This window comes from Sinocyclocheilus anshuiensis, unplaced genomic scaffold, assembly GCF_001515605.1.
Source record: "Sinocyclocheilus anshuiensis isolate Anshui unplaced genomic scaffold, SAMN03320099.WGS_v1.1 scaffold366, whole genome shotgun sequence".
Lineage (NCBI taxonomy): Eukaryota > Metazoa > Chordata > Actinopteri > Cypriniformes > Cyprinidae > Sinocyclocheilus > Sinocyclocheilus anshuiensis.
The window spans coordinates 1166870-1194003 of NW_015547673.1; the positions used below are offsets into that span (position 1 = coordinate 1166870).

Consider the following 27134-nt stretch of genomic DNA (forward strand, 5'->3'; position numbering starts at 1 on the left):
GGTGTGGACGCTAATATCGTTATCTTTATAGTTATCTTTATAGTTATCGTTCTTGGTGTGAACGGGGCTTAACTGTGTCTGCGAGTTTATATCTCAAAAAAAGTCTGAATTATGAGATATAAACTCATAATTTCAAGAATAAAGTCAGAATTGTGAGATAAAAAGTCATGTTTACCAGTTTTATTTTTTATTCTATGTTAGAAATAAGCTTCCATACTGACTTTTTTTGTTTTTTTTTTCATACAAACACAACTGGGCTGCATTCATCCCTGACAAAAACGGTGCAAAACGTTTTTTAAACGGAAACGGTGGTGCGTTGAACACCCTGTTCTGATGACGCAAGAGTTGCAACTATGGCAGCTGAGAAGGCCATTCTTATGTATAGTATTTTTGTTACATTAATCAGTGTCTAGCACACCTTCCTAAGGAAAGGATATGGACCAGAAGACATTGCAATTACTAAATTATATTTAGACAGACTTAAAGAAGTTCCAGGTCTATACTTGTGCCAATATTATTTCAGTTATTTTGCCTTTAATGTAAATAAACATGTGCAAACAATATACTTGCTCTTGTGAATTTATTTGGATGTTAATTACATTGTGCGAGCTGTCTCTTTAATACCGCGTGGTTTATATACATGCTGCTGCTGATTGGGCTGACATGTTTGACACACCCACCAAACAAGAGAAAACGTATCTCAAACCCCGTTGCACACCGTTGCACACCGTTTCCAGGAAACATGTCGTTCAAACCGGAAACCGTAGCAAAACGGTGCACACCGGTTTGAGCTTGAACTTGCCCCTGGTGCCATCTTGAGTTTCACTCAAGAAAATTTAGAGGACTTCAGTATTAATAGTACTGAAATGTTTTCGCCCACCTTTTGAGTAAAATTGGACAGAGTATGAATATAATTAAACAAGTAAATTTCACCATACTGTTTACTTTCTGGGTTAGCTGTTTGGCTGTGATGGAGTAATGCATTCTGGGAAGGTGGAGGATGTGTGTGGGGTGTGTGGGGGTAATGGCTCCACCTGTCAGTTCATCTCAAACACCTATTCAGGCGGAGAAGCTGGAGGTAAGTAGAGGTCATTTGTCCATTCATTTGCTTTCAAATATGAACAATAACCTCTTTCTGCCTGTTGTCTTTTCAAGAGTATGTCACATTCCTCAGTCTTCCCCTGAACGCCTCTCAGGTCCATGTGATTAACACGAAGCCGGTTTTTACACACCTTGGTGAGTATAGCTACGTTCAGCAGAATACAGTTGTCAGTCCTGTTAGAAGAACTAAATTCTGTTTTTTACACACAGTTTAGCATTGAAATTGTGTTGTATGATCATGGAATAAGAGGGTTTGTGGTTGTGTATCTTAGAGAATGAAATCAGTGGAAGATTTCAGTATTAAATAGTTTAGAATAAAAACTATGTTCTTTACTATTCTGTCACTAATTTTACAAGCATTAAGGCCTGTTCACACCAAGGACGATAACTATAAAGATAACGATAAAGATACTTTAAAGATACAGAGACTTCATATACAGAACAAATCCAAAATTTGGAATAATCACTTCTGCTGACCAAGGCTGCATTTATTTGATGAAATATACAGTAAAACTGAAATATGGTCAAATATTACAATTTAAAATAACTGTTTTCCATTTGAATATATTTTAAAATGTAAATTAGTTTTGTGATAGTAAGGCTGAATTTTCAGCATCATTACTCCAGTCTTCAGTGTCACATGATCCTTCAGAAATCATTTTAATGTGGAAATTCTGATACATTTTATTAGGACCCTCTGATGAATAGAAAGTAAAAAAAAACAATGTATTTGAAATAGAAATATGTTCTAATTTTATAGAGGTCTTTACTGTCACTTTTGATCAATTTAATGCGTCCTTGCTGGAAAAAAGTATTAATTTCTATCAGAAATCTTACTGGCCCCAAGCTTATGAATGTGTACTATTTAGGGGTGTAAACCGTGTAACCACTCTTTTTTTTTTTTTCATTTATTAAAAATATGGCCAATTTAAATGCATCAGTCTGGAAGGATTGGCTTTGTTGTGGCATTTGTTACTTTGACAGACATTCATATCGTATCTGAGTACAGCATGTCCTAAGAAATAATCAATACAGTTCAAAAATGATATGTAAGAAATGTCCCTCATTTTTCCTGCAGCGGTGTTATCAAATGATAAATATGTGGTGTCTGGAGATGGAAGCCCAGGCCTGAGCATCACATACCCCTCACCTCTGGAGAAGAGCCCCATAATCTATAACCTGTTCCTCACACCTGACCACCTGCCTCAAACTGAAGAGCTCACGATCTCTGGACCAATCACAGACAAAATCCACATACAGGTGTGTACCACCTTTCTTTGTTACTGGACCTTTGTTATTTGTGACTTTATATGGTAATGTTCAAAAATCATTGTTTGTAACAAAAACTGCTCATTTTGTAGGTGTTTCGGAAATACGGGCAAGAGTATGGAGACCTTACCACCCCAAACATCTCATACCAGTACTACTCATCTGAAGCTGTTTCAGTTGAGAGAGCTTCTGAAGGCAGATGGTCCACTGTCATATCTGCATGCTCAGTCACCTGCGGCACAGGTAACACATCAGCAGTGACATTCTGCACATAAAACATGCTACAAGTAAGAAGTTTTTTTTAACTTCATACTGTTTTGTAATAAATTTAAATACAATACAATTGCTTAATATTGTCTTGCCCATGAATTTGGTTGCTCTCTGGTTGCTCTCTCTCTCTCTCTCTCTCTCTGTTGTAGGCATCCAGAAAATCAGTCAGCTCTGTGTGGATGGTCTCACGCTCAAGAGTCTGGAAGATGAGCTCTGTAGTTCACCCCCTCGAACACCATATCAGCTGCAGCCCTGCTTCCAGCCCGACTGCCCACCCAGGTGCCTTTCAGTGTTTCAGATTCATAGTTTTGCCTCAGAGGAATCATTGGCCTTTCAAACATATCAGAAAAATTGGCAAAGAATTGGATTAATAGCTTTTTTCTTGAGTACAGCCAAATAAGAAACCACTGACTTCATATGGCCATGTCTGTAAAGTCAATGAGACCCTTTTATGTTTCAAAAGAGTACTTATGATTGTTGCGTTATTGTCAACAGTCAACATTTCATTATAAATAATATTATGACACCTGCAAGGACTGAAGGTGTGATTTTGACAGGGTCTTTGCTTATTTTGTGCATGTGCTGTAGCTGGGAGGTCGGTGAGTTTGGACCCTGCAGCGCGGCAGAGCAAGTGCGCTCTGTCACATGTGTTCAGAAGCAGGGTAAGGTGAAAGTAGAGCTGCCTGACTCAGACTGTACGCTTGACTCGAAACCCCAAACTACTGTTGCTACAGAGCTACCGCAAAAACAGAAGTTCAGAGAAAAACTTGTTTCTCTGACACATAAGGTCTATTTGTGATCTGTTCAAAAATGTCTTCCCAATACCCAGCTGATCCGTACAGACACCCACATAATGCCCCGCTCCAGAATGGTTCCAGTTTATGTTTGGAGTCCTGTGATTGGCCAGTGCTCAAAGACCTGTGGGAATGGTAAGTGCGAAATGCTGAAATTATGGCCAACACTCATTTGTGACTCTGTGGATAATTTTGCATGCTTACGCAGGATCTCAGCAGGTTTGGTTCTCCTGTGTGGATCACCAATCACGTCTTGAAGTCCCAGAGTTCCTTTGTGATCGTACCAATAAACCAGAGATGTACGCCCAGCCCTGCAGCCTATCAATATGTCCTGCTACGTAAGCATTGCTTAAACTCTACTTTCGGTTTCTAGACATACTTCTATAGATTTACACGTGATGAGCATGTCTTCTTTATCAGGTGGCGCTACATACAGGGCCCATGCAGTGTGTCTTGTGGAGGTGGTGTAGCAAAGAGAGTCCTGTACTGTTCCCAGATGGTGCAGGGAGGAGACGGAAACACGGATCTGGTGGTGGGAGAATCTGCTTGTCAGTCTGTGGCTAGACCTTCAGAGGTGGTGGAGTGTAATACTGAAGCCTGTCCTACCAGGTAAAGCTGTCAAACATTTCTGAACACATTTCAGCCTTCTATCCTGAAAATTGTGAACTATCTTCATTCCATCTTAGTTCAGAATAAGTCATAATGTTGCACACATTTTACTAGGCTGCTTGGAATGCTGAGAAAATATAATCCAATTACTCACTGTTACACTTGGAAGAATTTCTAATGATTTTTGCATGTTTTAATAAGCTGAAAAATAGCAAAAATGGCCTGTTCTGGGGTGCGTTTCCCAAAAGCATCGTTAGCTGAATATGGTCGTTAGTTCCATTGAACTCTATTGGTAATGGAGAACTTGCGACAGTAGTTGATTTTGGGAAATGCACCCCTGATTGATTCACAGAAAGCAGGTGAAGAATCAGTGCTATATGCAAATAATAAAGTGCAACTAACCATAATCTACACAACTATAATCATGCATACAGTAATCTCAAAATATCCTTTTTTAAATTTAGAGCTCCACATAACAATTATATTCACTATAGATTTTCATTATTTCTTAGGATTTTCTTTTTTTAATTTAACGACTTTTCCAGGTTTAAATAAGATTTGCAAATTAAAATAAGAAATACAATGCCAGTTTATATCTTGATTGTTATCTGTTTTAGCTTATTTTAAAGCTGCATTTTTCTTATTTTAAATAATTTTAAGTTGTCTTAAGGTCCCATGAAAGTGTAGTTGAGAACCACTTGGTTACGCAATTTGTTATAACATTAGTAAAATTCAGTGTTTAGGAAATTGTTCAATGTTCCGTTTTGTTAATTTATGACAATTTTGTACAGTAAACATTTGCTTCTATGTTGGGTCCAGTGTTATTTTAGTATAATATATATACTTTAGTTTTTGTTAATATTTTTACATTTTATTTTTACTTTTTCGTTTTAATTGTAGTTAAAAGTTTTAGTAATTTTGTTGTGTTATTGGCATTTTTTATAAAAAAATTTTAATGTCTATATAATTTTTATTAAGTTTCAGTTTTTGTTTATTTAGTTTGTTATTTCAGTACTTTAATTCAAACTAAATGAAAATGAGAAATGAAAGTAGAAACTAGCTGAAATAAAATAAGCCTAATGTTTATTTTATTTCAAGTAATGAAAATGTTTTTTTTTTATCGTTTTAGTTTTAGTTAACAATAATACCACTTAATGTCCAGTACCACTTAATACCAATTGTCTTGAACCAAAACCAACTGATTTATATTAATTATATTGTATATTATTAAATGATATTGTATGAATTTATATTATATTATTAGAGTAAGGGTGTTTTAACTGATGTAATGATTGTGTAGGTGGCAGGTGGGAGAGCAGGGTGACTGTTCGGTGTCATGCGGGATGGGTGTAGCTGTGAGGAGTGTGCGATGTGTTCAGTATGAAGGAGGAATAGAGAGGGTCATGGAGGAGGGCCGGTGTGACCCAGGAAACAAGCCTCCCGTCACTGCACCATGCTTCACACAAGTCTGTTCCTTCCACTGGGACGTGCATGAATGGAGTGAGGTAATGTGCCAACACATCCATGATCCAGACTACATATGCTGCTAACAACACAGCTGTTATCCCAAACAACCTCGAGTCCCAGTTTGGATATTACAGAAAAAAAAAGTCAGTGCTTCTCCATTCCTCATTGTCTCTCTGTTCTCTAATGTAGTGCTCAGTGTCATGTGGTGATGGGATCCAGTCTCGGACCGTGTCCTGCATGGGCCCATCCAGCCCTCTTCCTGTCAGTCCCTTCCTTTGCCTCCACTTACCCAAAAGAAGTCAAAGCATCAAGAGTTGCATGTCACTAAGACGCAGTGGTATGAATGAACCACTCATTTTAAAATCGTCCTGGTCTACTAATGTGTTATGACATCCGCTTTGAACATTTCAATGCACGTGATAACTCTACAACAAGTAAATCCACTTCACCAGCTAATTACTCTTTAATGGTGATGCTACAGAGCTACCGCAAAAACAGAAGTTCAGAGAAAAACTTGTTTCTCTGACACATAAGGTCTATTTGTGATCTGTTCAAAAATGTCTTCCCAATACCCAGCTGATCCGTACAGACACCCACATAATGCCCCGCTCCAGAATGGTTCCAGTTTATGTTTGGAGTCCTGTGATTGGCCAGTGCTCAAAGACCTGTGGCCAGCCCTCTTCCTGTCAGTCCCTTTCTTTGCCTCCACTTGCCAAAACCCATCACCATCCAGGCCTGCTATAGCCCTGACTGTTCCTCAGCTCAGACCTCCACACCAGAGCCCAACAGCACTCACATGCAGTCAGAGGCCCGGAGAGGAGAGGGGACACAGAGAACCACACCAGCTCCAGCTGTCAGAATGATGAAGATGAGGAAGAGTTTCTCAGCCATCGTGCCTACAGCAGACGTGATGAGAAGCACCATGAGCACAACAACAGAACCACCACAGACCAGTTAGGTGGCAAGTGTCTGCTAGCTCCATATAAGACTGATAACCTTTGCAGTATCTAAATGGGGCATATTCTATTTTGTAGCGTTTTTATCTTGAAATTCCTTAAATCTGGGATATTGCTGTTAATTGTAAAAGAATGTCAGCATAATAATAGATATTTTATATATATTTATAAGTGTACTTTGTAAATGGGCATAAAGATAGTATTATTACTATGAAGGGCCAAACTGAAAATAATTATATGAAATGTAAAAATATATTTATAAATCCAAATATATAATTTTAAATATATAGATACAAATCTGATAGATACATTTAGAACCAGTGTTTTTTTTTCCAGTCATTTTATTTCAAGCAACACATTTATTTTTATTTCATTTTTGTTTTTTATGGTTTCATCCTTAGTTAACTATATTAACCCAGGTTAAAACTCTGAATATATACATTTCGTCTCTCAATATATATGTAAATCTGAATATATAGTTAGAACTCTAAATGTGATTGTGTTCACAAAATGTATAACATTTCAATATATTATCAGGGTTTATAACTATATATTCACGATTTACATGAATAAATTCAGGATTTATAAATTCAGACTTATAACTATATATTCAAGTTTTACATTTACATATTTATGATTTAAACTATATATTCAGATTTAGATTTATCTATACAGAATTACAACTTAATATTCATATTATATATAATTACTTCCTGTTTGGCTCCCCATACATTATAATAGTTAATATAATTTATAATTTCTATAAATTAATTTTTTTGGATTGTTACATGAATAAACAGATGGATGAATGGAGGGATAAATGGAAAAAAGCTGTGAGGAATAAGTCATCTACTCTGGTTTCAGGTTTCTGTGGGCAACTCCTGCTTCAAGACTCAGGAACTATCGATCTGCGCAACGTCACTCAGGCCAGGTGTATATTTGCTATTGGCCGACCTCTTGATGAGGTTATTCAGATCAAAATCATATCCAGCACTCTTAACTGCCGGCAGAGTAAGTGCTGAGCTTACATTTCTTACAGACAGGAATCTGATGCAGTACTAGTATGTGAAATGTGTGTATGTTTGTCTTTAATCTTCAGAGGAGAACATCGCCCTGTATGACAGACTCATCCTGATGCGTCTCTGTGAGAGAATGACCAGTAAAACGCTGAAATCACAATCAAATGTCCTACTGGTGCGTCAGAGCCGCCTGACCCCCGGCAATGGAGTGCTGCTATTTTATCAGAGCATAAAGAACAAAAAAAGCCACCATGGAGGTGTGTTATTACAAACACAGCATTAAACTTAATTCTTTTTGATTCATACTTGACGAAATATGTATATTTATTCATCAAATGTAATTGTAAAGGGATAATTCATCCAAAAATCAGAAAATTCTGTCATCATTTACTCACCCGTAACGTTCAAAAGTTTGAGGTTAGTACAAATTTATTTATTTTTTTGAAAGTAAGTAATACTTTCATTCAGCAAGGACTAATTTAACTGATTACAAGTGACATTAAAAATGTAAGAACAACTGTTTATAACATTGATAATAATAAATGTTTCTTGAGCAGCATATTAGGATGATTTCTGAAGGATTATGTGACACTGAAGACTGGAGTAATGATGCTGAAAATTCAGCTTTACCATCACAGGAATAAATTACATTTGAAAATATATTAAAATAGAAATCAGTTATTTTAAATGGTAATAATATTGTGCAATATTACTGTTTTTGCTCCTTTACATACAACACAAGTTGTTCCACAGAACAAAGAAAGACATAAGGTGAACAAATGATGACAGAATCGTCATTATAGGGTGCAGTTAGGCAAAGTGAAATAATCTGAAAGGATGTAACACAGCATGTATCTTCCTCCAAGAGTGTGACGTTCAGCTGTTCTCTCCGTCTGGGCTCATTGAGAATCCGATCAAGAGCGCAGCCACCTCTAACACTCAGAGCTGTCGCGTGTTCATCGATGCTCCACCTGCTTTCAGGATTCAGATCAGAGCGCTTTCTGTGCTCAACAACACCGATACAAACTCCACATACATACTGGTAAGTCGCTGTTCATCAGTCCTTTATATAAACACTATCATTCAAAAGTTTGAGGCCAGTAAGATGACGTTTTTTGAAAAAAACATTTTTTTTTTCAGCAAGGATGCATTAAATTGATCCAAAGTGTAAATACGCTTATAATGTTATGAAATATTTCTATTTAAAATAAATTCTGTTCCTTTGATTTTTCCAATCCTTAAAAAAAGTATAATTTTCCACAAAAATATTAAGCAACATCTGTTTTTAGTAAGAAATGTCTTGAGCAGCAAATCAGCATATTAGAGTGATTTCTGAGGGATCGTGTGACACTGAAGACACTTTTACATTTTAAAATATATAGAAAAGTTATTTTAAATTGTAATGATGTTTCACAATATTACTGTTTTTTGATCAAGCAACAGCAGCCTTGGTGAGAATCGGGAGACTTCTTTCAAAAATCTTTCAGACCCAAAACCTTTGTACGGTAGTGTATAAGCATAGTCATTTGTCTGATAAAGGAAGAGATGTAATCATGCTGTCTGTAGACTCTATAAGGGTTTGAAGTGAACTAAATGAAACTCAAGCGGTTTGCGTTTTGCAAAAAAAGGACTGTTTTGGGAGTCAGATAGACATTGAGCTGGCGTCCAATAAAAATAAGTAGTTGTGCAAGCACTAAATTTGGTACACAATGTGGATGTAAACGATGCCCCATGGGTTGACCATAAACATGTTTATGCTGTGTGATGTTTTCGTCGCTTACCCAGATTCGGGATGTGGATGCCTTAAAGACGACCATCTTCAGAGGGACTCGGCTCTTCCTGTGGAGCTCCTCGGGAAGCAGGGCTGAAGTGGAATTCCATGGGGAGTACCAGCAAATCAAGGGCATGTTCAGGGTCGAGTATTCATACATGAACCCTTCTGAAGAACAACCAGTGTAGTCTGTAAGAGAGCTTCTGGTCCATAAAGAGCCTTGGAGCATTTAAAAATCATCCTCGTTATAATTTAGCCAGTTTAGCACAACTGATTCAGAACAGTTGATAGGATTTATTAACTTTATATCAAAGATATAATCATGTGTTTTTAATATCATTTAAAAACAAAAATCAGACAATTTACTGTTTATATAAGTGCTTCTGTATATTGATTGTAATGAGTTAATCTATGTGAACTGACAATAATGTGTCTAGCCTACTGCTAATCTATCAGCACAAAATAAACAATCATAATTTTTTGATATTTAAGTGATTTAGAAAAAGTCCATATGGCTCTAAATTTAGCATAACAGTCCTACTTACCATTTGTGAAACTACCGTGGAACTTTTATAAGTATACTTCGTTTTTACGTGTACATTTGTGTATGTGCAGTCGAACGGACAGACTTTCAAAGTGTACTCCATTTGATAGCATGTGCAAACAGGTGCTCGACACTGGAAACACATGCACATGTGCACTGGAAACATTCATCCTCTTCCAGTGTCTGCGCTTTTTCTTTCCAACAGTTATGAGCGATAAAAAATGGTTTAAACTAGAGTTGAGGGTATGTTTTAATCCCCTCACATAAGTGCTCATTAATGTGGGCATATATGGTTTTTGCCTTCTTCAGCAGTTACTTGTCATTTTCGAGTTAGTTAGGATTCTTTATTTGTCACATACTGTACATATAAATGTGATGCAATGTAGTGAAATGGTTTTCCTCTAGTTTCTTGTCCCACAATGCAACAATACAAACAAGTTAAAAACACAGTAAATCAATAATACAAACATAAATATAACATAAAATGATAATGTCTGTGTGTATGTAATGCGTTATGTGGATTTTTTGTTCTGTCAAAAAAAAAAGAAAGACTGCACTTGTACAGTATGATCGATATGTACTGAAGCCAAAATCGATGTCACACCAACTGTACACGTACCCTAGCGCATACGTAAAAAACTGAAGTATACTTTGGGTTTAACATATGGCACTGGATAATATCAAGAGCTTTCTCACACTTACAATTTCTACAGTTGAAACTGAAATAAAAAAGAAGGAGTTTCTGGCTGTCCCTGTTTATGTCTGTAGTAGCCTCTAAGTCCATAGTCACTTCCCTGAAAGGTGAAGTGTGTAATTTCTATGCCACTATATACCATGTGAAAATAATGACTGTTTTCAAACCAGTTTCCTGACTTCTAGTGGTTAGACAAACAGCCCCAACAGACCAGTGTCAGACTGGTCAGGTTGCTCAAACAAACAAATAATGTTTAAAAGCACCACACAGTCACAATGTTTACACTTTTCAAGGAAATCACCCTAAGAATGGTGTTCTTAGTTACTTATAGTCTCTGCATAATGAAAAAAATCAAACATGTGACCTTAAAGATATGGAAAACCAATATGAGCCAATATTACATGTCAGGTTAATGACACTGAAAGTAGTAAAAAGCCTCCTGAAAGGGTTTCAGGGCTTCTGTGAGTTTCAGGGCTTCGTCATTCACTGGGTCTTAGACACCTGCTCCAGAAGAGTCTTCATGTCCAGAAGCGAGTCCTCTAGAAACTGTGACAGTTTCGTGGCGTTTGTTTCCTCGCAGCTATTGAAGGCGGTCACAGCGAAGTTGATATGGTCATCCATGGGGTTGTAGCAGATACCGTAACCATCAGGAACCATGGGTCCCAAACACATAACACAGTCTGTCTTTGATCCAACCTGAAAAACAAAGAATACAACCACAGCTTACATGAAAAATGCTGCATTTCACAACAACAGCAGATAGATTTACACAGCATGCAAACTCTTAAAGGGACAGTACACCCAAAGAATGCTAGCAAATTCATCATTAAATTTATTTTGTTTTGGAATCAAAAAAACTGGCTAGCTGTGGGTCGAGTGTCTCGCTTTCATCTGTCATCTCCTCTGACGTGATTTATGTGTGGCAGTAGTAGCTAAACTGGCTGCGTCCAAAATCGCATACTCTCTAAGTAGGTACTTCTTCAGAATAAGCAATTACTTTGCGACTGTTTAAAAAAGTCTGTTCTATATAGTGTGAATGTGTGTAGTATGAATGTAATTCATCTTGTCATTGTCCTGTGACCTACAGTACCAGCGTTAGTTGCATCACAAATTAGAGCCCAACCGATATATCGTTTTGCCGATATTATCGGCCGACTTTTTTTTTACAGAATATATAACGCAGATAAAATGCTTGAAATGGTGTAATTACTTAGTTTGTCCAGCAGAGCGCACTCCATTGTTTGCTACTGGCGACCTGGATGAAACGCTTTAAAGCTTAAGTCTATGGAAAACCATTGAAACTTTGAACGGCCATATCTCCGTAACGGCGCGGCGAATCCGCACCAAATTTGGGGTATCCCTTCAGCTCGAGGAACCCGCTCGAAAGCGAATCGAGTGTACGTCTAGAGGCCCGCTTTCGAATGAGACCACCCCCGCATCCATAGCCCCCGGGGTTCGGGAGTTACGTGTGGTTAAATTCACGGTCCGGCGCCGACCAATCAAGCGATCCCGGGGGGCTACCGACGCGCGGAGGGTGGCGCAAATCCATGAATGAATGTTCCGAAGTGAAAGAAACTTCAACGGAATAAAGTTGAATGGAATTGAATTGGATTAAAGTTGAATAAACTTCAACTTTACTGTTCAGTGCACTGATGTCAGACTCATTTTTAATATACACAAAGAATATCGGCCGATATATCAATATTGGCCTTTTTTTACTCCCTAATATCGGTATCGGCCCCAAAAAACCCATATTGGTCGGGCTCTATCACAAATCCTCTCCCATGGCCTCACGGGATAGTGAAGTGTCAATTGAATGTGTAGAATCTTGTCAGAAGTTGTAAAGTGCAGTCACATTAGTAAAATTTCAGGACATTTTGCAGGCAATAAAGGTTCATTGTCTATTGTCAATAGACAAGTCAAAGCAGCGAATCCATGTGTCCAAATTGAACCCGTTGCGACATCTGTATGCAGAAATGTTTCGCCTTCAGCAGTAAATTTCTGTTGTATCTTATGGATTCTTATTGAAATGACTGGAGTTCACCCACAAAAGTTTGCTGAACAATGGTAAATGCGACTGCACCTTAATTCACTTAGGTATAATGAATACTGAGAATTCAGACAAGCTACTCTTTTCACATACTGTTTTTCACCTACTACATAGTAGGGAAGTATGCATATTTTTATAAAGCGACTGAGTCGTTGCCTTCTTTTTTCCTTTTAATGATGGTTCACATGTTCGCCTGCCCATTTAGTCTTGATAGATAATGGTACACAAACTTAGCTTGCTGTACTTAAAGGAGGCTCGAACCCGAGGCTCGGCTTGAATGCTAAGCTAATGCCCTCTATAACGGTACAACGTGGAGGAAGAATGAGAGAAATAGAGGAGATGTATGTGATTACCGTATGTGTAGTATTAACAAGATATCAATATTATTTCTTAAATATCACAGTTATCATCAATATTGTTATCCTGCAAGACCCCTAGTACCCAGTACAGTTGTAAATACATTCCAAAACAATCCTTGCTTTAACTGAAGCTAAAAGCTGTTGCAGCACAGAAGTGTCCTCTGAAAAGCATCTGTCAGATTTATGTATCTGTAGTGTAAACTATAGGGTATTACATGACAGTGAGACACTGTTACACAAGAGTCTCTAACAAAACCATAACCACCGGGACAAACCTGATTATCAGTGCATATTCAGTATTTAGAAAGGAAGTAGCATAGATATACCAGAAGAGGGTACTATTATTTGTTTGTATCTTGATTTTGGGATTCTACCAAGCATTGTGCTGTTCCTGGCTTAGGGTTAGCACTTATGCTAGTGCATACTGTATAACCTTTATGCTAGTGCATATAACCTCCTTTGAAGGAGCTCAATGTTACGAGCAGCTTAAGTCTATTTGTAGAAAGGTCCCTTATCTCATCACTTCAGCCTAAACCGTGTGAGCATTTGTTTTGTGAACCGGACACAATGTAAAGCAGGCCAACTATGCAAACCCACAAGATGTAAGAAAGCACTGCAACTCATTTCCCATGCAAAGAGGCTAGCTAATAATAACAGAGGTCATATGCATATAGAAGTCTTAAAGGTACAGTAGCAAAAAAAACAAAAAAAAACAAGCTTGTTAAATGTTGGAAATAGTCTTGTAAAACTAAATTACAGCAGTTTTTGGAGAAAGCAACCTTGAGTATTAATGTATGTGGACTTATGGTTATTTTATGATGCTTTTCTTGACAAACCCAACTCTCCCACTCACTTTCATTATATTGAAAAAGATAAACAAGATATCATTCAATATAAGATGGCATTAGAGTGAATCAATTCCAAGCTAATTTCCATAAATTGCCAAGTTCTGTGTATATAGATTGTTATTAAGTGCCCAGAAGAGAAGCGACAACCGTATTTAAATGCGGTGTGTACATAGTCTGGAGTAGCCGTCAAGAACAGAATTTACAAACCTGACTTGTATACAGATTAAAATGTGAAGCCACAGCGAACGACGTGTCCATGAAGATCTCAGGTAAAGACGTCAGGTCCTCAATGGCTATCATCTTTAGACCCAGCATGTGCCTCTCTATACCCTGCCCATGGATGGCCTGATCACAAGGAAACAAAAACTGAGATCAGGAGGAGGCAAAATTGTAACAGCATCAATAAAATAAAATAAGCTAAAAAATAATTTAGATAATATTTATTGAGATTTCTTGGTAACATGACAAACGTGTAAATATTTTAAAAGGGACATAACACACAGTTTCTGCCAACCTCATGTTAATCTAGAGTACCTATAGAGTAAATAAAATAAGCTAAAAAATAATTTAGATAATATTTATTGAGATTTCTTGATAACATGACAAACGTGTAAATATTTTAAAAGGGACATAACACACAGTTTCTGCCAACCTCATGTTAATCTAGAGTACCTATAGAGTAGTATTGCATCCTTCATATCTCCGAAGAGTCTTTAGTTTTATCAGATTTGTAAAAGAAAGATACAGCTTTACGATTCCGAAAACAGCCGAGCTCCTGGAGGCGTGCCGTGGGCGGAGCTAAAGAGTCACAAGAACAAGAAGCTTTTGCGTAGTAATCGTCTGCAAGCTGTGACATCAACATGAATAAAACAGGAACAAAAACTTTATTGACTTTAATTAACTATGGCTAAAAATCAGATCCAGCCATATATATATTAGATACAGACTTCCGTAACCCGGATGAAGCATGTTGCACTCTTGCTCTCGCTCTGGTTGCTGTGCGCGTGTGCTCTACTGGGAGAAGAGCCCATATAAGGAATTCCACCCTTTATGGCGTCATGCATACTCAAAAGAAACTTATACGAACCCTGTAGGAGTGTATTTGACACAGAAATTTTTTGAGACTCTGGTCATGTTAAGCATGAGAATCCAACTCTTTAGCAGTGTAAATAAGTCAGAATGCATGAAATAGCATTAGTCCTCCCCTTTAAGATCATATGACGCTGAAAGATCATAAGGAATTCCACCCTTTATGGCGTCATGCATACTCAAAAGAAACATATACGAACCCTGTAGGAGAGTATTTGACACAGAAATTTTTTTGAGACTCTGGTCATGTTAAGCATGAGAATCCAACTCTTTAGCAGTGTAAATAAGTCAGAATGCATGAAATAGCATTAGTCCTCCCCTTTAAGATCATATGACGCTGAAAGATCATGTGTACTTCAATTCAGATGCATTCACATTGTGACTGTGCCTTAGATGCAATCAACTGAAACTCTGTTTTCAAAGGTGTGACCCATATGGCCCATATAATTAGCGTGGGCTCTCCATGGGAGAGGTCCTATCAGGTCGTCATGAGGTCACACTATCATTGGCTCTCCATGGGTTGTTATTGTATTGTTTGTAGCACATTTATTACTAGGTATAAAGGTCTGGTCTCACAGACAGTACCTTGGGTTAAGATTGTTTGACATGCTAACATCGCTGCTGAAGAACTGCTACAATGCTACCTTCAATAAGAGCTTAGGTCAAGCTTACTTATTTTATGTATTAGAGAAATCTAGTACATTGGCAAGCCACCCAAACGATTGCTCAGCCAAATCTAACAACGCTCACCATGTGTGTGTGCTTTCTGTGGACTTTGATGGCCTTTTCGAGCAGTGCTGCTTTCTCACTATTCTGCAAATTGAAACAATATGGAAATAAGTAACATCGAAAATTCACAAAACTTACTCAAATGAGAACACTATTAAAATGTAAACTTGTACGTGTTTTGATGGATCATCCATGGCTTTTGTGAACTGGAGTGATTCTGTGGTGGTGGATCGAATGGCTTCAGTTCTGCCCAGTTTAAACATGCGTAAGGAGGTGCTTTCGTAGGTTGGACAGCATGTCTGATACATCCTAACACAGGAACAAGATCAAATCAAGTGGACTGGCGTGGTTATAGGTACATATGTAAAAACCTTGCATTTCTTGTCAGTTAGCAATCTTTGGGGTACTGAAGAACACAATGACACAAAAAAGACCAATACCTTACCACACTTTAATTTTAATACATACACAAGTTTCCTAATCACAGGTATACAAAACTTACTCAAATGAGAACACTACTAAAATGTAAACTTGTACGTGTTTTGATGGATCATCCATGGCTTTTGTGAACTGGAGCGATTCTGTGGTGGTGGATCGAATGGCTTCAGTTCTGCCCAGTTTAAACATGCGTAAGGAGGTGCTTTCGTAGGTCGGACAGCATGTCTGATACATCCTAACACAGGAACAAGATCAAATCAAGTGGACTGGCGTGGTTATAGGTACATATGTAAAAACCTTGCATTTCTTGTCAGTTAGCAATCTTTGGGGTACTGAAGAACACAATGACACAAAAAAGACCAATACCTTACCACACTTTAATTTTAATAAATACACAAGTTTCCTAATCACAGGTATTTTTTTTTTTATCCACGTGCAACTTTTCTACTTTGTGAAAACATAAAAAAACCCTCATATAAGTTGGTGTTAGTAATTTTAGTAAAAAAGCACTTTTGTATCGGTTTCTGCAATTCTTCACTTCCTGAATGAATTGCATGTTTTAAAGGCGAAGTATGCAATTTATACGCCACTAGTGGCACTAAACAGAATAGCAAAAGATACGGTTTCCAAACCCCCTTTGGCTATGTAGGTACCTATACAGATAGTGCTGCCCCAGATTCACGTCTCTGCTTGAGCCAGAAGTTGACTTCTTGGACCACTTAAACAAACAGAGCTAGTGTTTATACTCTTTAAGGAAGTCAACCTACAAATGGCTTACTTACATCACTCTTCACATGAAACTAAGTCAGAAGAAAGTATTTGAACATAAAAAATTACATACTTGACCTTTAAAGATGTTGACAAGAAGAAATGTGGCATAAATGACATGCATGCAACCTAGGAAATGAAGTGAGAGAAGCCATTGGGATGTGAACAACTGCTATCTGAAGGACTAGGGATTTTAGAGGTAGTTGATCAGAGGTTTTAGAGCTTTATTCAGCACTAGGACGACAAACTCACCTGTAGTATGCCAACTGAAAAGCCATTTGGATGAATGCGTCAGGACTCATTTTATGAGACTTTGGGAATTTTCTTCCATAGTGTGTGAAGTTGAGCACTCGAACGTCCAGGTCATGAACCATTCTAGACAGAGGATATAAGAGGATTACAGAAGTACCTGTACATTATGGAATATTAATTTATTACAGGTGAATGTTGATTTAAACACCATTATAACAGTTTGAAATGTGCTCACATGTTCATGTTCTGTTTGGCTTTCTCGATGTCCTTCTTGATTTCTGGTGTGATGTTGAATCGAAGCTTTTGTGGCATAGAAAGTGGAATCATGGGAGTTCGAACCATCTCAGATCTCTTCCTGTTACACACATGATGCATGACATATTATCTACAACCTTTCTGAACAACGATACTTTCACAAAAATGCAACAACTCTACATTATCAAACCTATTCAGGGCCTTGTGTTTAGGGAAGCACATTATATCGGTATTATATCGTTTTTTTTATTTATTGGTGGTGGTTGATATTTGGTGTTAGAGTGTGCATTTAGATTATTAGATTCATCATATACACTCCCTTAAAAGTTCATCTTAAAAAAACAACAATTTCATAACACTGTTAAATGTAATCTTCAGCAAATCTCCAAATGAATATTAATTTTAATACTGTTATAATGTTATGATGCCTTTGAAACTAGCATTTAAAACGATAAACTATTTTTTTTACTGTTATTATATTATATATTATTAATGTATTTAGACACAACAGTGCAAAATTTTAATATTATACATTTATCTGTTACATGAAAATAATTATTGGCTTATCAGTATTGGTGCATACCTGTTAATTAATACATTTATACTACTGTTTTTACCAATTTTTTTAATCAAAAATTAAATAGATCAAAATGTTACAAAAAAAAAAAATATTTCAAATAAATGCTGTTCTTTTGAACTTTACATTCATCAAAGAATCCTGAAGAAATGTATCATGGTTTACACAAAAATATTAATCAGCACAACTGTTTTCAACTGATAATAATAAGAAATCAGCATATCAGAATGATTTCTGAAGGATCATGTGACTCTGAAGACTGGAGAAATTATGCTGAAAATGTAGCTTCGCATCACAGAAATAAATTACATTTTAAAATATATTAAAATAGAAAACAGTTATTTTAAATTGTAATAATATTTCACAGTATTACTGTTTTATTGTATTTTTGATCAAATAAATTCAATCTTGGTGAGCAAGAGAAAAAACATTAACAAATCTTATCGATCCCAAACTTTGAATGGTAGTGTACATTTTTTTGCTGAAAATTCCTTTTTTAAATCTCATTAAGAATTTAATTATGTCAAAACCTTACATATAGTCAACAACATGGTCCACCAGGAAAACAATGGGAGGTCCCTCAGCCGGAGCATGTTCATAGGTGAGTCCACACGATCCGTCCTCCCCAATTATGAACTGTGGGATACAGAAAAGAGCCCAGGTGCAGAGGAATATCCCTATATATCTACCCTGTGAACATACACGGGATTCAATGGTCATATATTTGTGGCTATAAGTGCATGATAGTAACCTGCAGTGTTTTGTCAAACCAGCGGTTCCCACTGTTCCAGCGACTGCCTCCGCCATGGAGCATTTGAGCGGCCACCTTGTTAAAGTACATCTCATCTGACACACGTGGCTTTGGAGCGTCAAGACATACTGTGAAGATGCTCTTCTGGATTGCCCTCACTGACTCCTTATTTGTCTTGTCTGGAACAGCATAAAGATGAGTGGCACAGGAAAATCAACACCATGTCCACCAACACAATGCCCAGTACTGAATAATTCATGTGAGCTCTAGAGTGGAAAAATTAAGCAGGGTTCACAGGTTATGCAGAGGTGCACAATCCTTTATCAGAATTTGAAGTTACGCAATTACGCGATTTTGAATATAGTATTTTAAAACATATATTTAAATAAATATCACATTATATTATATATATATGCACATATAAAAAGTAAAGTTACATAAGTTTAATTTACTAAAAAAAATTATTTTATATAAAATAAATATTTTACAAAATATTTTGGAATTTAAAATTGCTATATAATCAAAGCCGTATGTCTAACTAACTTATGTTCCAAATTTGAAGGTGATATTACAAAAATTGATGTTCCTGTGAGATATTGTTTAGGCAATATACCAAAAATAGCCACCAGGTGACACCCAAACTCCATTAATTTATTTTAATGAATTTTCCTCTCACAAATTTATACATTTCTGTCACAACATTACTTTTCTCACAAAACAGACACCAAATATGGATCCTTGACCCAGACCATTCCTTTCAAGGGGAGGAGCCCACTAAAAGGATTTAAAGTACCATTTTTGTGGTAATACAATGTCCTATTTCAAAACGGCTTTCACAGGATGAATTGACAGTGTTTAAGCTTTCGAATGATAAAATACAACTTTTTATATGATTCACGATTTAATACGATTTTTACAAATCCGTTTCAAGCCACGTTCATATGTGGTTTGAAATAATTTAAATCAGATTCCAATCGTACATACATATAATCGGATTTGGACTGACATTCTGAACAAGGCTTAAAGGAACACTCCACTATTCTTGAAAATAGGCTCATTTTCCAACTCCCCTAGAGTTAAACAGTTGAGTTTTACCGTTTTCGAATCCATTCAGCCGATCTCCGGGTCTGGCGGTAGCACTTTTAGCTGTAGCTTAGCATAGATCATTGAATCTGATTAGACCGTTAGCATCTTGCTCAAAAATGACCAAAGAGTTTCTATATTTTTCCTATTTAAAACTTGACTCTTCTGTAGTTACATCGTGTACTAAGACCGACGGAAAATGAAAAGTTGCTATTTTCTAGGCCGATATGGCTAGGAACTATACTCTCATTCCGGCAGCAAAGTTCCTTGATTATTACGCCGGAATGAGAGATTTGAGCGAGATGCTAACGGTCTAATCCGATTCAATGATCTATGCTAAGCTACAGCTAAAAGTGCTACCGCCAGATCCGGAGATCGGCTGAATGGATTCGAAAACGGTAAAACTCAACTGTTTAACTCTAGGGGAGTTGGAAAATGAGCCTATTTTCAAAAATAGTGGAGTGTTCCTTTAAGAAATATGAGTCTTCTGCCTAGTCTGATTCTGTTGACTTTATCAAACACACAGCATACAATTTTTCAGTCAACTCACCCTTGATAAGGTTGTTGTAGGCCTTGCCCCAGGTGTTGCGGTGATTGGAGGTCAGGATGCCAACCGGCTCTTTATTGGTCTGAAGGGAAGAGTTCCAGATCTTCTCCAGCTGAACATAGAGCTGATCTACAGTCAGTGGTGATCCATCACTGTTATACACGTCCAGAACAAAGAACTGAGGCATACAGAGAGAAATAGATATTTATGAATTCATCTTTATGAATTTTATCTTACGGCATATCGCCTACTAACAAAATCTAAATCACTGGAAAATACCAAAGCATCAAACCAAAAACTCAAACATATCCAACTTATTTTTAATGTAAGAGCTGGTGCGGCCACAAAACAGCTTATGCTGCTTGATATTCCATCCTGGTATTTCTTATCATATTACTTTAATGTATTGTCAAAATTATAAACACACTAGTTTGTCGTGCAAATAGTTTTACTGTACATTGTTATTATTCTAGTTATTCACCTATAGCGGCTAATGAATCTGAAGTCTTACAACATATTCATAGAAAATAGCTTTGCAAAATAAGGTAGATACTGTAGTAATCATTTGAAAACTGATTAAATCGTCTAAACTGAAAACTCGTACATAAACTAGAAACACTCCCATTCAAAGGTTTAGGGTCATAGGATGTTTTGTAATGTTTTTGAAAGACTCTTATGCTAAAAAACATACAGTACAACAGTAACATTGTGAAATATTATTACAAGATGCACCTGAAAGTTGTGGACCACTGTGATATGCGTAGGAGGGGTCTTTCCAATAGCGTAGTTCACCACAGTGTCTCTCTTGGGTCCAGGGATCCGACATGAAGACAGCACCCGGTAATACTGATCCATGCACAAAGGCTTGCCACCCAGATATTCCACAGGCAATGTGTCACTATGCCACAGTAAAGAACGTCCATTAAAACAAACTGATACATCTGTACACTTCCCAATTGCTTAAGAAAATAATAAAATAGCTCACCTATCAATCATGCTTTTGAAATCCAAAACCCCAGCAATGAGTTTAGCAGCAAACCTATAATCAAGAGAATGCTTGGATTGCTAAATCTGAACAGCCTATGAAAACATATTATGTCACTGTTGAAAAAATAGGCACTCAGGTCAAAAAGACTGTCAGTGTTAAAAATATTGTTAACCTGTGGCTGAAAAAGGGCAGACTATAGATATCATATAGCAGAGGACTACATACTAACACCACACAACACATGTAATGTTTATTTCTCATGGTGGTTTTATATAGTAAACATACTGTTAATGTATCTGGCTAGATATTAAATGTCACTACAGGTGTTGGTTGCCCAGATATAAGGGCAAATCTAAAAGGGGAACAGGGCCGAATCTGAAGCGCACATCCCTTTGAAAAAACAGTGCAATGCCATGAGTAGCGCATATGCCCAAAATAGCCAAGCAAAGCGAGAACTCTGAGTAAAGGTCGATGTGAAATTTAAAACCCCAAATCTGAAGATCTCTCCAATGTGAGTTTGGAAATAATTCAATACTCTTTGCTTTTCAAGAATATATCCACATACATATGCATGTAGTCATGCTCTGGGCTGATGACCATCAAGGGGCTTGAACCTGGAACGATCATGAACTATCACCACTGTGCTATTGAGCAATGAAGCTTAACCCCATGCCGATCGAGTGGTACTGTCCTTGTAGTAAGTGTACTATTAGTCACTTTGGATTCAAGTATCAGATAAATAATAAATATCCAATCCCATTCAAAAGTTTGGGGTTGGTAAGATTAAGTTTGTTTCCACCACGGTAATTGCGACTTTTTATCTCACAATTTGGACTTCTTTTATGTAAATTTTGAGTTCTGAGAAAAAGTCAGAATTGCGAGATATTAACTCAGAATTGCACAATATAAACTTGCAAGTATAACTTTATCTCACAATTCTGAATTAAAAAAAAATAATTATAGTCGCAATCACCTTTTTAAAAAACTTTTTTTTAGCCCACGGCGGAAACAAGCTTCCATAATCTTACGCTCAGCAAGACTGCTGTTATTTGATAAAAAATGTAGTAAAAAGAGCAATATTAAAATAACTATTTTCTTTTATATACAGGTGCATCTCAATAAATTAGAATGTCATGGAAAAAATTCTGATTTATTCCTGTGATGCAAAGCTGAATTTTCAGCATCATTACTCCAGTCTTCAGTGTCACATGATCTTTCAGAAATCATTCTAATATGCTGATTTGCTGCTCAAGAAACATTTATTATTTTTATCAACATTGAAAAGTTATGGTGCTTAATATTTTTGTAGAAACTGATATACATTTTTTCAGGATTTTTAGATGAATAGAAAGTTCAAAAGAACAGCATTTATTTGAAATATACATTGTACCATAAAATGTATAATTCTTTACTATCACATTTGGTCAGTTTAATGCATCCTTGGTGAATTACAGTATTAATTTGTTTTTTTATCTTACTAACCCCAAACTTTTTGTAGTTTTGTGTACAGCGGACAGTGGTAGTGTAAATACACTTGAATAGTTATATATTTCAAACACACGTTGTCTTCAATACTCAAATTTGCTTAGTTATGTCTCGTTGCCCAAATAAAAGTAACCATTGTCACCCACCTCATTTGTCCCTGACGGTCTTGTAAGTGCATTTTGGGTAAAACAACCCCTGGGCTTGTGTACATCGCCACAGGCATTCGAGAGTCCAGGTAGGACGACTGCATCCACCAGTCAGTGAGCTGCATCATACAATGATAGGGGGAATAATTGTAATATTTGGAGTAGTTAAAAGTTTAATACACATGCAAAGTAAAAGTACTGTGTACTTAAAAATAAATTTGGAATTGGTGCAGCATCCCATTTTTAACACAAGCCGTCTCTCCAAAGCCCCGCCTCCACAGACATGTCAGCAACATAACATGCAAAATGACTGACACGCCTCTGTGTTATCTGATTGGCAAGCATGCGTGGGCATTTTTTTCGTTTGCTGTTTACAAATTTTAGTTACGTGTGATTTCTCAACACACTTGTTTCAGTGATATATCTGTCAGGAACAGGGGTGTTGCGTCTGGGTATGCACGTGCATATGGGAACAGCATATGTCACCGAGGGGGACCTTTTAATTAAAACGAGGGGCCATATTCTTAATTCGTGGCCACAATATATATATATATATATTTTTTTTTTTTGTCTGCATGTCATATGCACTCTGATGGGCTCACACTCATATGGGCTCTGTAATTTCTTGTGTGCATTTGTTATATTGCTGCCATAGAACTGCGTCTTTTTTTTTAACTACGTGCAAACGCTGCATTGCCACGGCCAAATAAAATAATAATTAATAAAAAAAAAAAAATAAAAAAAAACTGTAAGAATGGTACTAGCTAGCTAGTTGAAAAGACTGTACCACAACTGTATCACATCTAGCTTTAATTCTTTGCACTGTTTTAAATTAAACACCTTTCACTGTGGATGAATTTGCCAGAAAAAGGCCCAGAGAATTAAATTTAATTAATTACAACTAAAATTTGAGTAGTTTTGAGGGCCGCTGTGCCAAGAGTGTGTTTGCATTAAGTAATTTAGTAAATATGGCAGTGTTTTAGTGCCATAATATTTTTAGAATAAAGTCATAATTACGAGATTAATGTCGTGTTATATTGCGTGAATAAAGTTAATGCGAAAATTCTACCTACTCCAAAAAAAAAAAAAATTTATTTTATATTGTTGGCGTTTCTGAGGTAAATATTATGTTATGACTGTTATGACTATTCACAAGAGGTTTTATTGACGATTTTCGAAACACTGATTGATCGATTACGAGACATTCGTTTTATTTAGTTGTTCTGATTTTTTTCAACACGTCTTCTGATATTCATTCACGTTTATTTTGTGCTGTAACTAGTAAAAAAGAGGAAATTATTGATTCACATGCCGCTTGAACTGAGGCGAATACAGTGATCTCACGCCACATTAAAGAGTGGAAAAACACATTTATTGTTTGTATTTCGTGATAAAATTGACAGAATTGAAAGGCTAAGATTTGTGTTATATTAAAAGTATAAAATAAAAATATTTGTTAAATATTATTTAACAAAACAGGCTTATTGCGATTATTGGGTGGTGCACTACAAATAATGAATAGACTTGAAAACATTAAATATTATTTCCAAGCATTTATACGGTCAATAAAACAGCTTGTGAATAGTCATGTAATGTGATTTACCTCAGAAAAGACAACAATAAGGAGCGTTGAAGCCCACATTAACCTATAACGTACAAATGTTTTTGCATATGGGCCTGGGGCTGACTTGCAGGAAGTAGGGCTATTTTATGCGTGGTATTAAAATATAATTCAAAATTATTTTGGATACCATAAAAGTAAGTTATTATTAGTTAATAAAAATAAAAAAAAACAAGTGATGAAATACAGTTATAATGATACAGTTATAATGAAGTGCGTGCTTCTTCCGCACCCAGTTTTCGGTTTTGCGGGCCCGGCGCTCGAGGCTCTTCTGCAGTCTCTCTCCGACGCCACCGGGCCGCAGGAACTCATCCATGAGCTTGTGCGTGTGCGTCATCTCCTCCTCACTGATCAGCGGCTCGAGCGAGGCCAGATAGCGCACGCATGTCTGCTGCAGCGGCGGAACGGGCAGCTTCAGGAGACTCTCCTGATGGACCAGTGGCCGCTCAGAAATTTGGACAACTGGCAATGGACTCAGTAGACGGCAGGGCTTCACCAGGCCCGTCCTTGTCTAAGAATACAGAGAATAATTTATAAACATTTATAGGACAGGGAATATAATAACTTACCTGGGGCCCGTTTCAATAAGGAGGTTCAACCAACTCTGAGTTGAAACTTAAACTCTGAGTTGACTAACCCTGAGATGGGAAACTCAGCGTTTTCGGGTTCAGAACAGCTGAATTGAGTTAGTTCAATCACCTCTGAGTATTGACTCTGAGTTTAGCGCTTTTACCACGACTATGAAAAGCCATGATCAATGGAGCTCCGAAATTATGATTCATCATGGCTACAGCACCAAACAAAGACTTTAATTCTTTCTTAATCACTGTTATAATATCAAAGGTAAAAACTGGCAGAATGTTAAATTCATTGTATCATGGTGTCCCACAGGCAAAAGAAAAAAGAACTAAAAAAAACCAGCTACACATGAAGCATTAAAACATAATGCAATCAGGTTTATTTTTATGCTTTAAGCATAAATGGTTCATGGGTGTAGGCTACATAACTTTACAAGCATTTGACATATTAAATAAATATCATTCAGTGTCTATTTCAGTGCGCAGCAGCCTTTTCCACATAGTCTAATGCTCTTTTCATGTAATTAAATGTTCTCTAATCCAAACTGTTGCATTTATTAATTAATTAATTTAACATCTGACTTCTACTCAGCCAACAGCAAGAAGGCTCACAAAATAATGAAGAACAGATGAAGAGGAGATGGCCACATTAGCCTACCAAGAATTGGAAGAATATTAAAATCCAACAGGAAAAAGAATAACTTGCTTTTGTATTTGTGGGAAATAAAGATGACCAAATAAATTTAACAGCTGTGGTGGTGGTTATGGCATATATATCTCAAACTACCCTTCCATCTGGCATCCTTCCATCCCATATAGTAAACAGCTTCTTTTTTAATGGGTTTGTGCTCAGGAAACTACACAAAAATTCTCAGAAAGAGCGTGAGAGCGAGAGACACTTTCCTTACCGCTCTGCATACGGTGGCCTTACTAATGTGCTCTGCATCGCTGATGTTATATAGAAAACTACCATTTAAAAATGGTACCGCTCAAATAAATATGCATTCGGATATGGCAAAAAAAATCAAAATAATCCTCTCCCGATGTAAATGTATCTCCCTACGAATTAATGTAGCCTCCTCATTAAAAGGATTCTGTATAAAAGTACATGCCGTTTTTGTCACTTTCACAGTGTCTATGACGAAAATATGTGCAATGAATGAATGTACCTGCACTGCAAAAAAATGCTTTTCTTACTTAGTATTTTTGTCTTGTTGTTTCCAGTCAAAATATCTAAAGATTCTTAAATCAAGATGCATTTTCTACATAAGAAAAATGACATAAGGTATTTAGTCTGTGGACTCAGTAGATTTTTCTTATTTTGCTAATTATTTGCCAATGGGGCAATCTTGTTTCTATTTGCATTAAGATTATTTTTCTTGTTTTAAGTAAAAAGCACTTAATTTAGATTCCACTAAGAAAACTTCTTACTTAGATTTTACTAAGAAAAGCATTTATGCAGCGTGAATGAATGAACGAATGAGGTATTAAAGGGGCCATATGATGCTATTTCAATTTTTCCTTTCTCTTTGGAGTGTTACAAGCTCTTGGTGCATAAAGAAGATCTGTAAAGTTGCAAAGACTAAAGTCTCAAATCCAAAGAGATATTCTTTATAAAAGTTAAGAGTCAGCCACACCTACCTAAAACGACTCGTTCTAACACGCCCCCACATGTCTATGTCACGATGTGGTAAGATTTGCATAACGCCGCCCAAATGTTCACGCAAAGAAAGAAGGCGTAACTTTTATTCTCGCTGTAGTATTGTTGTTGCCGCCGCCACCATGTCGTGAAGACGCTGTGTGCTTCGTTGTGAAAGCAAAACTATTTTGGTTGATCTTCCAAAAGAGGACGATATCTGCTTCGTCATGCCTAGAGCTGACCCGTGCTGGTCGCTGAGGGAATACATCAACTTCGCGTCACATGTGGTTGCCGCAAGCCCGCCGGACGCTCCTCACTCTAGCCTCCGGCCTCCGCTCACTCAAGGTCACCGTGAGTGACGCTGTGTTTCGTTGTGAAAGCGATACTACTTTGTTTGGCCTTCCAAAAGAGGACACGACTAGAAATCAGTGGTTAAG

The 27134-nt window shown here is 36.9% G+C and overlaps 2 protein-coding genes across 3 annotated transcripts in view; one reads left to right on the plus strand and one right to left on the minus strand.

Moving 5' to 3' along the window:
- The window catches only part of LOC107702807 (A disintegrin and metalloproteinase with thrombospondin motifs 13-like), a 25630-nt gene extending 15621 nt beyond the window's left edge, over positions 1-10009 (plus strand). The window contains exons 18-33 of the mRNA XM_016505228.1: positions 958-1078; positions 1156-1236; positions 2180-2361; positions 2463-2613; positions 2790-2919; positions 3229-3381; positions 3463-3569; positions 3643-3772; positions 3855-4043; positions 5344-5548; positions 5700-5757; positions 6182-6463; positions 7331-7477; positions 7566-7742; positions 8352-8527; positions 9271-10009. Of these exons, the coding sequence (XP_016360714.1) occupies positions 958-1078; positions 1156-1236; positions 2180-2361; positions 2463-2613; positions 2790-2919; positions 3229-3381; positions 3463-3569; positions 3643-3772; positions 3855-4043; positions 5344-5548; positions 5700-5757; positions 6182-6463; positions 7331-7477; positions 7566-7742; positions 8352-8527; positions 9271-9444 (2463 nt within the window). The 3' untranslated portion in view covers positions 9445-10009. The remainder of the gene's footprint in view (positions 1-957; positions 1079-1155; positions 1237-2179; positions 2362-2462; positions 2614-2789; positions 2920-3228; positions 3382-3462; positions 3570-3642; positions 3773-3854; positions 4044-5343; positions 5549-5699; positions 5758-6181; positions 6464-7330; positions 7478-7565; positions 7743-8351; positions 8528-9270) is intronic.
- The window catches only part of LOC107702859 (carnitine O-acetyltransferase), a 19201-nt gene continuing 1806 nt past the window's right edge, over positions 9740-27134 (minus strand). Inside the window, exons 2-14 of one of the 2 annotated variants that reach the window (XM_016505287.1) lie at positions 24713-24991; positions 22860-22978; positions 21226-21279; positions 20973-21138; positions 20244-20418; positions 18611-18789; positions 18395-18495; positions 17263-17382; positions 17028-17150; positions 15743-15878; positions 15591-15653; positions 13959-14096; positions 9740-11190 (exon numbers count right to left, since the gene is read on the minus strand). In XM_016505287.1, coding sequence (XP_016360773.1) covers positions 10978-11190; positions 13959-14096; positions 15591-15653; positions 15743-15878; positions 17028-17150; positions 17263-17382; positions 18395-18495; positions 18611-18789; positions 20244-20418; positions 20973-21138; positions 21226-21279; positions 22860-22978; positions 24713-24991 — 1866 coding nt within the window. In that variant the 3' untranslated portion in view covers positions 9740-10977. Of the gene's footprint in view, positions 11191-13958; positions 14097-15590; positions 15654-15742; positions 15879-16106; positions 16243-17027; positions 17151-17262; positions 17383-18394; positions 18496-18610; positions 18790-20243; positions 20419-20972; positions 21139-21225; positions 21280-22859; positions 22979-24712; positions 24992-27134 lie in introns of both variants that reach the window. The other variant, XM_016505288.1, reaches the window with a different exon arrangement.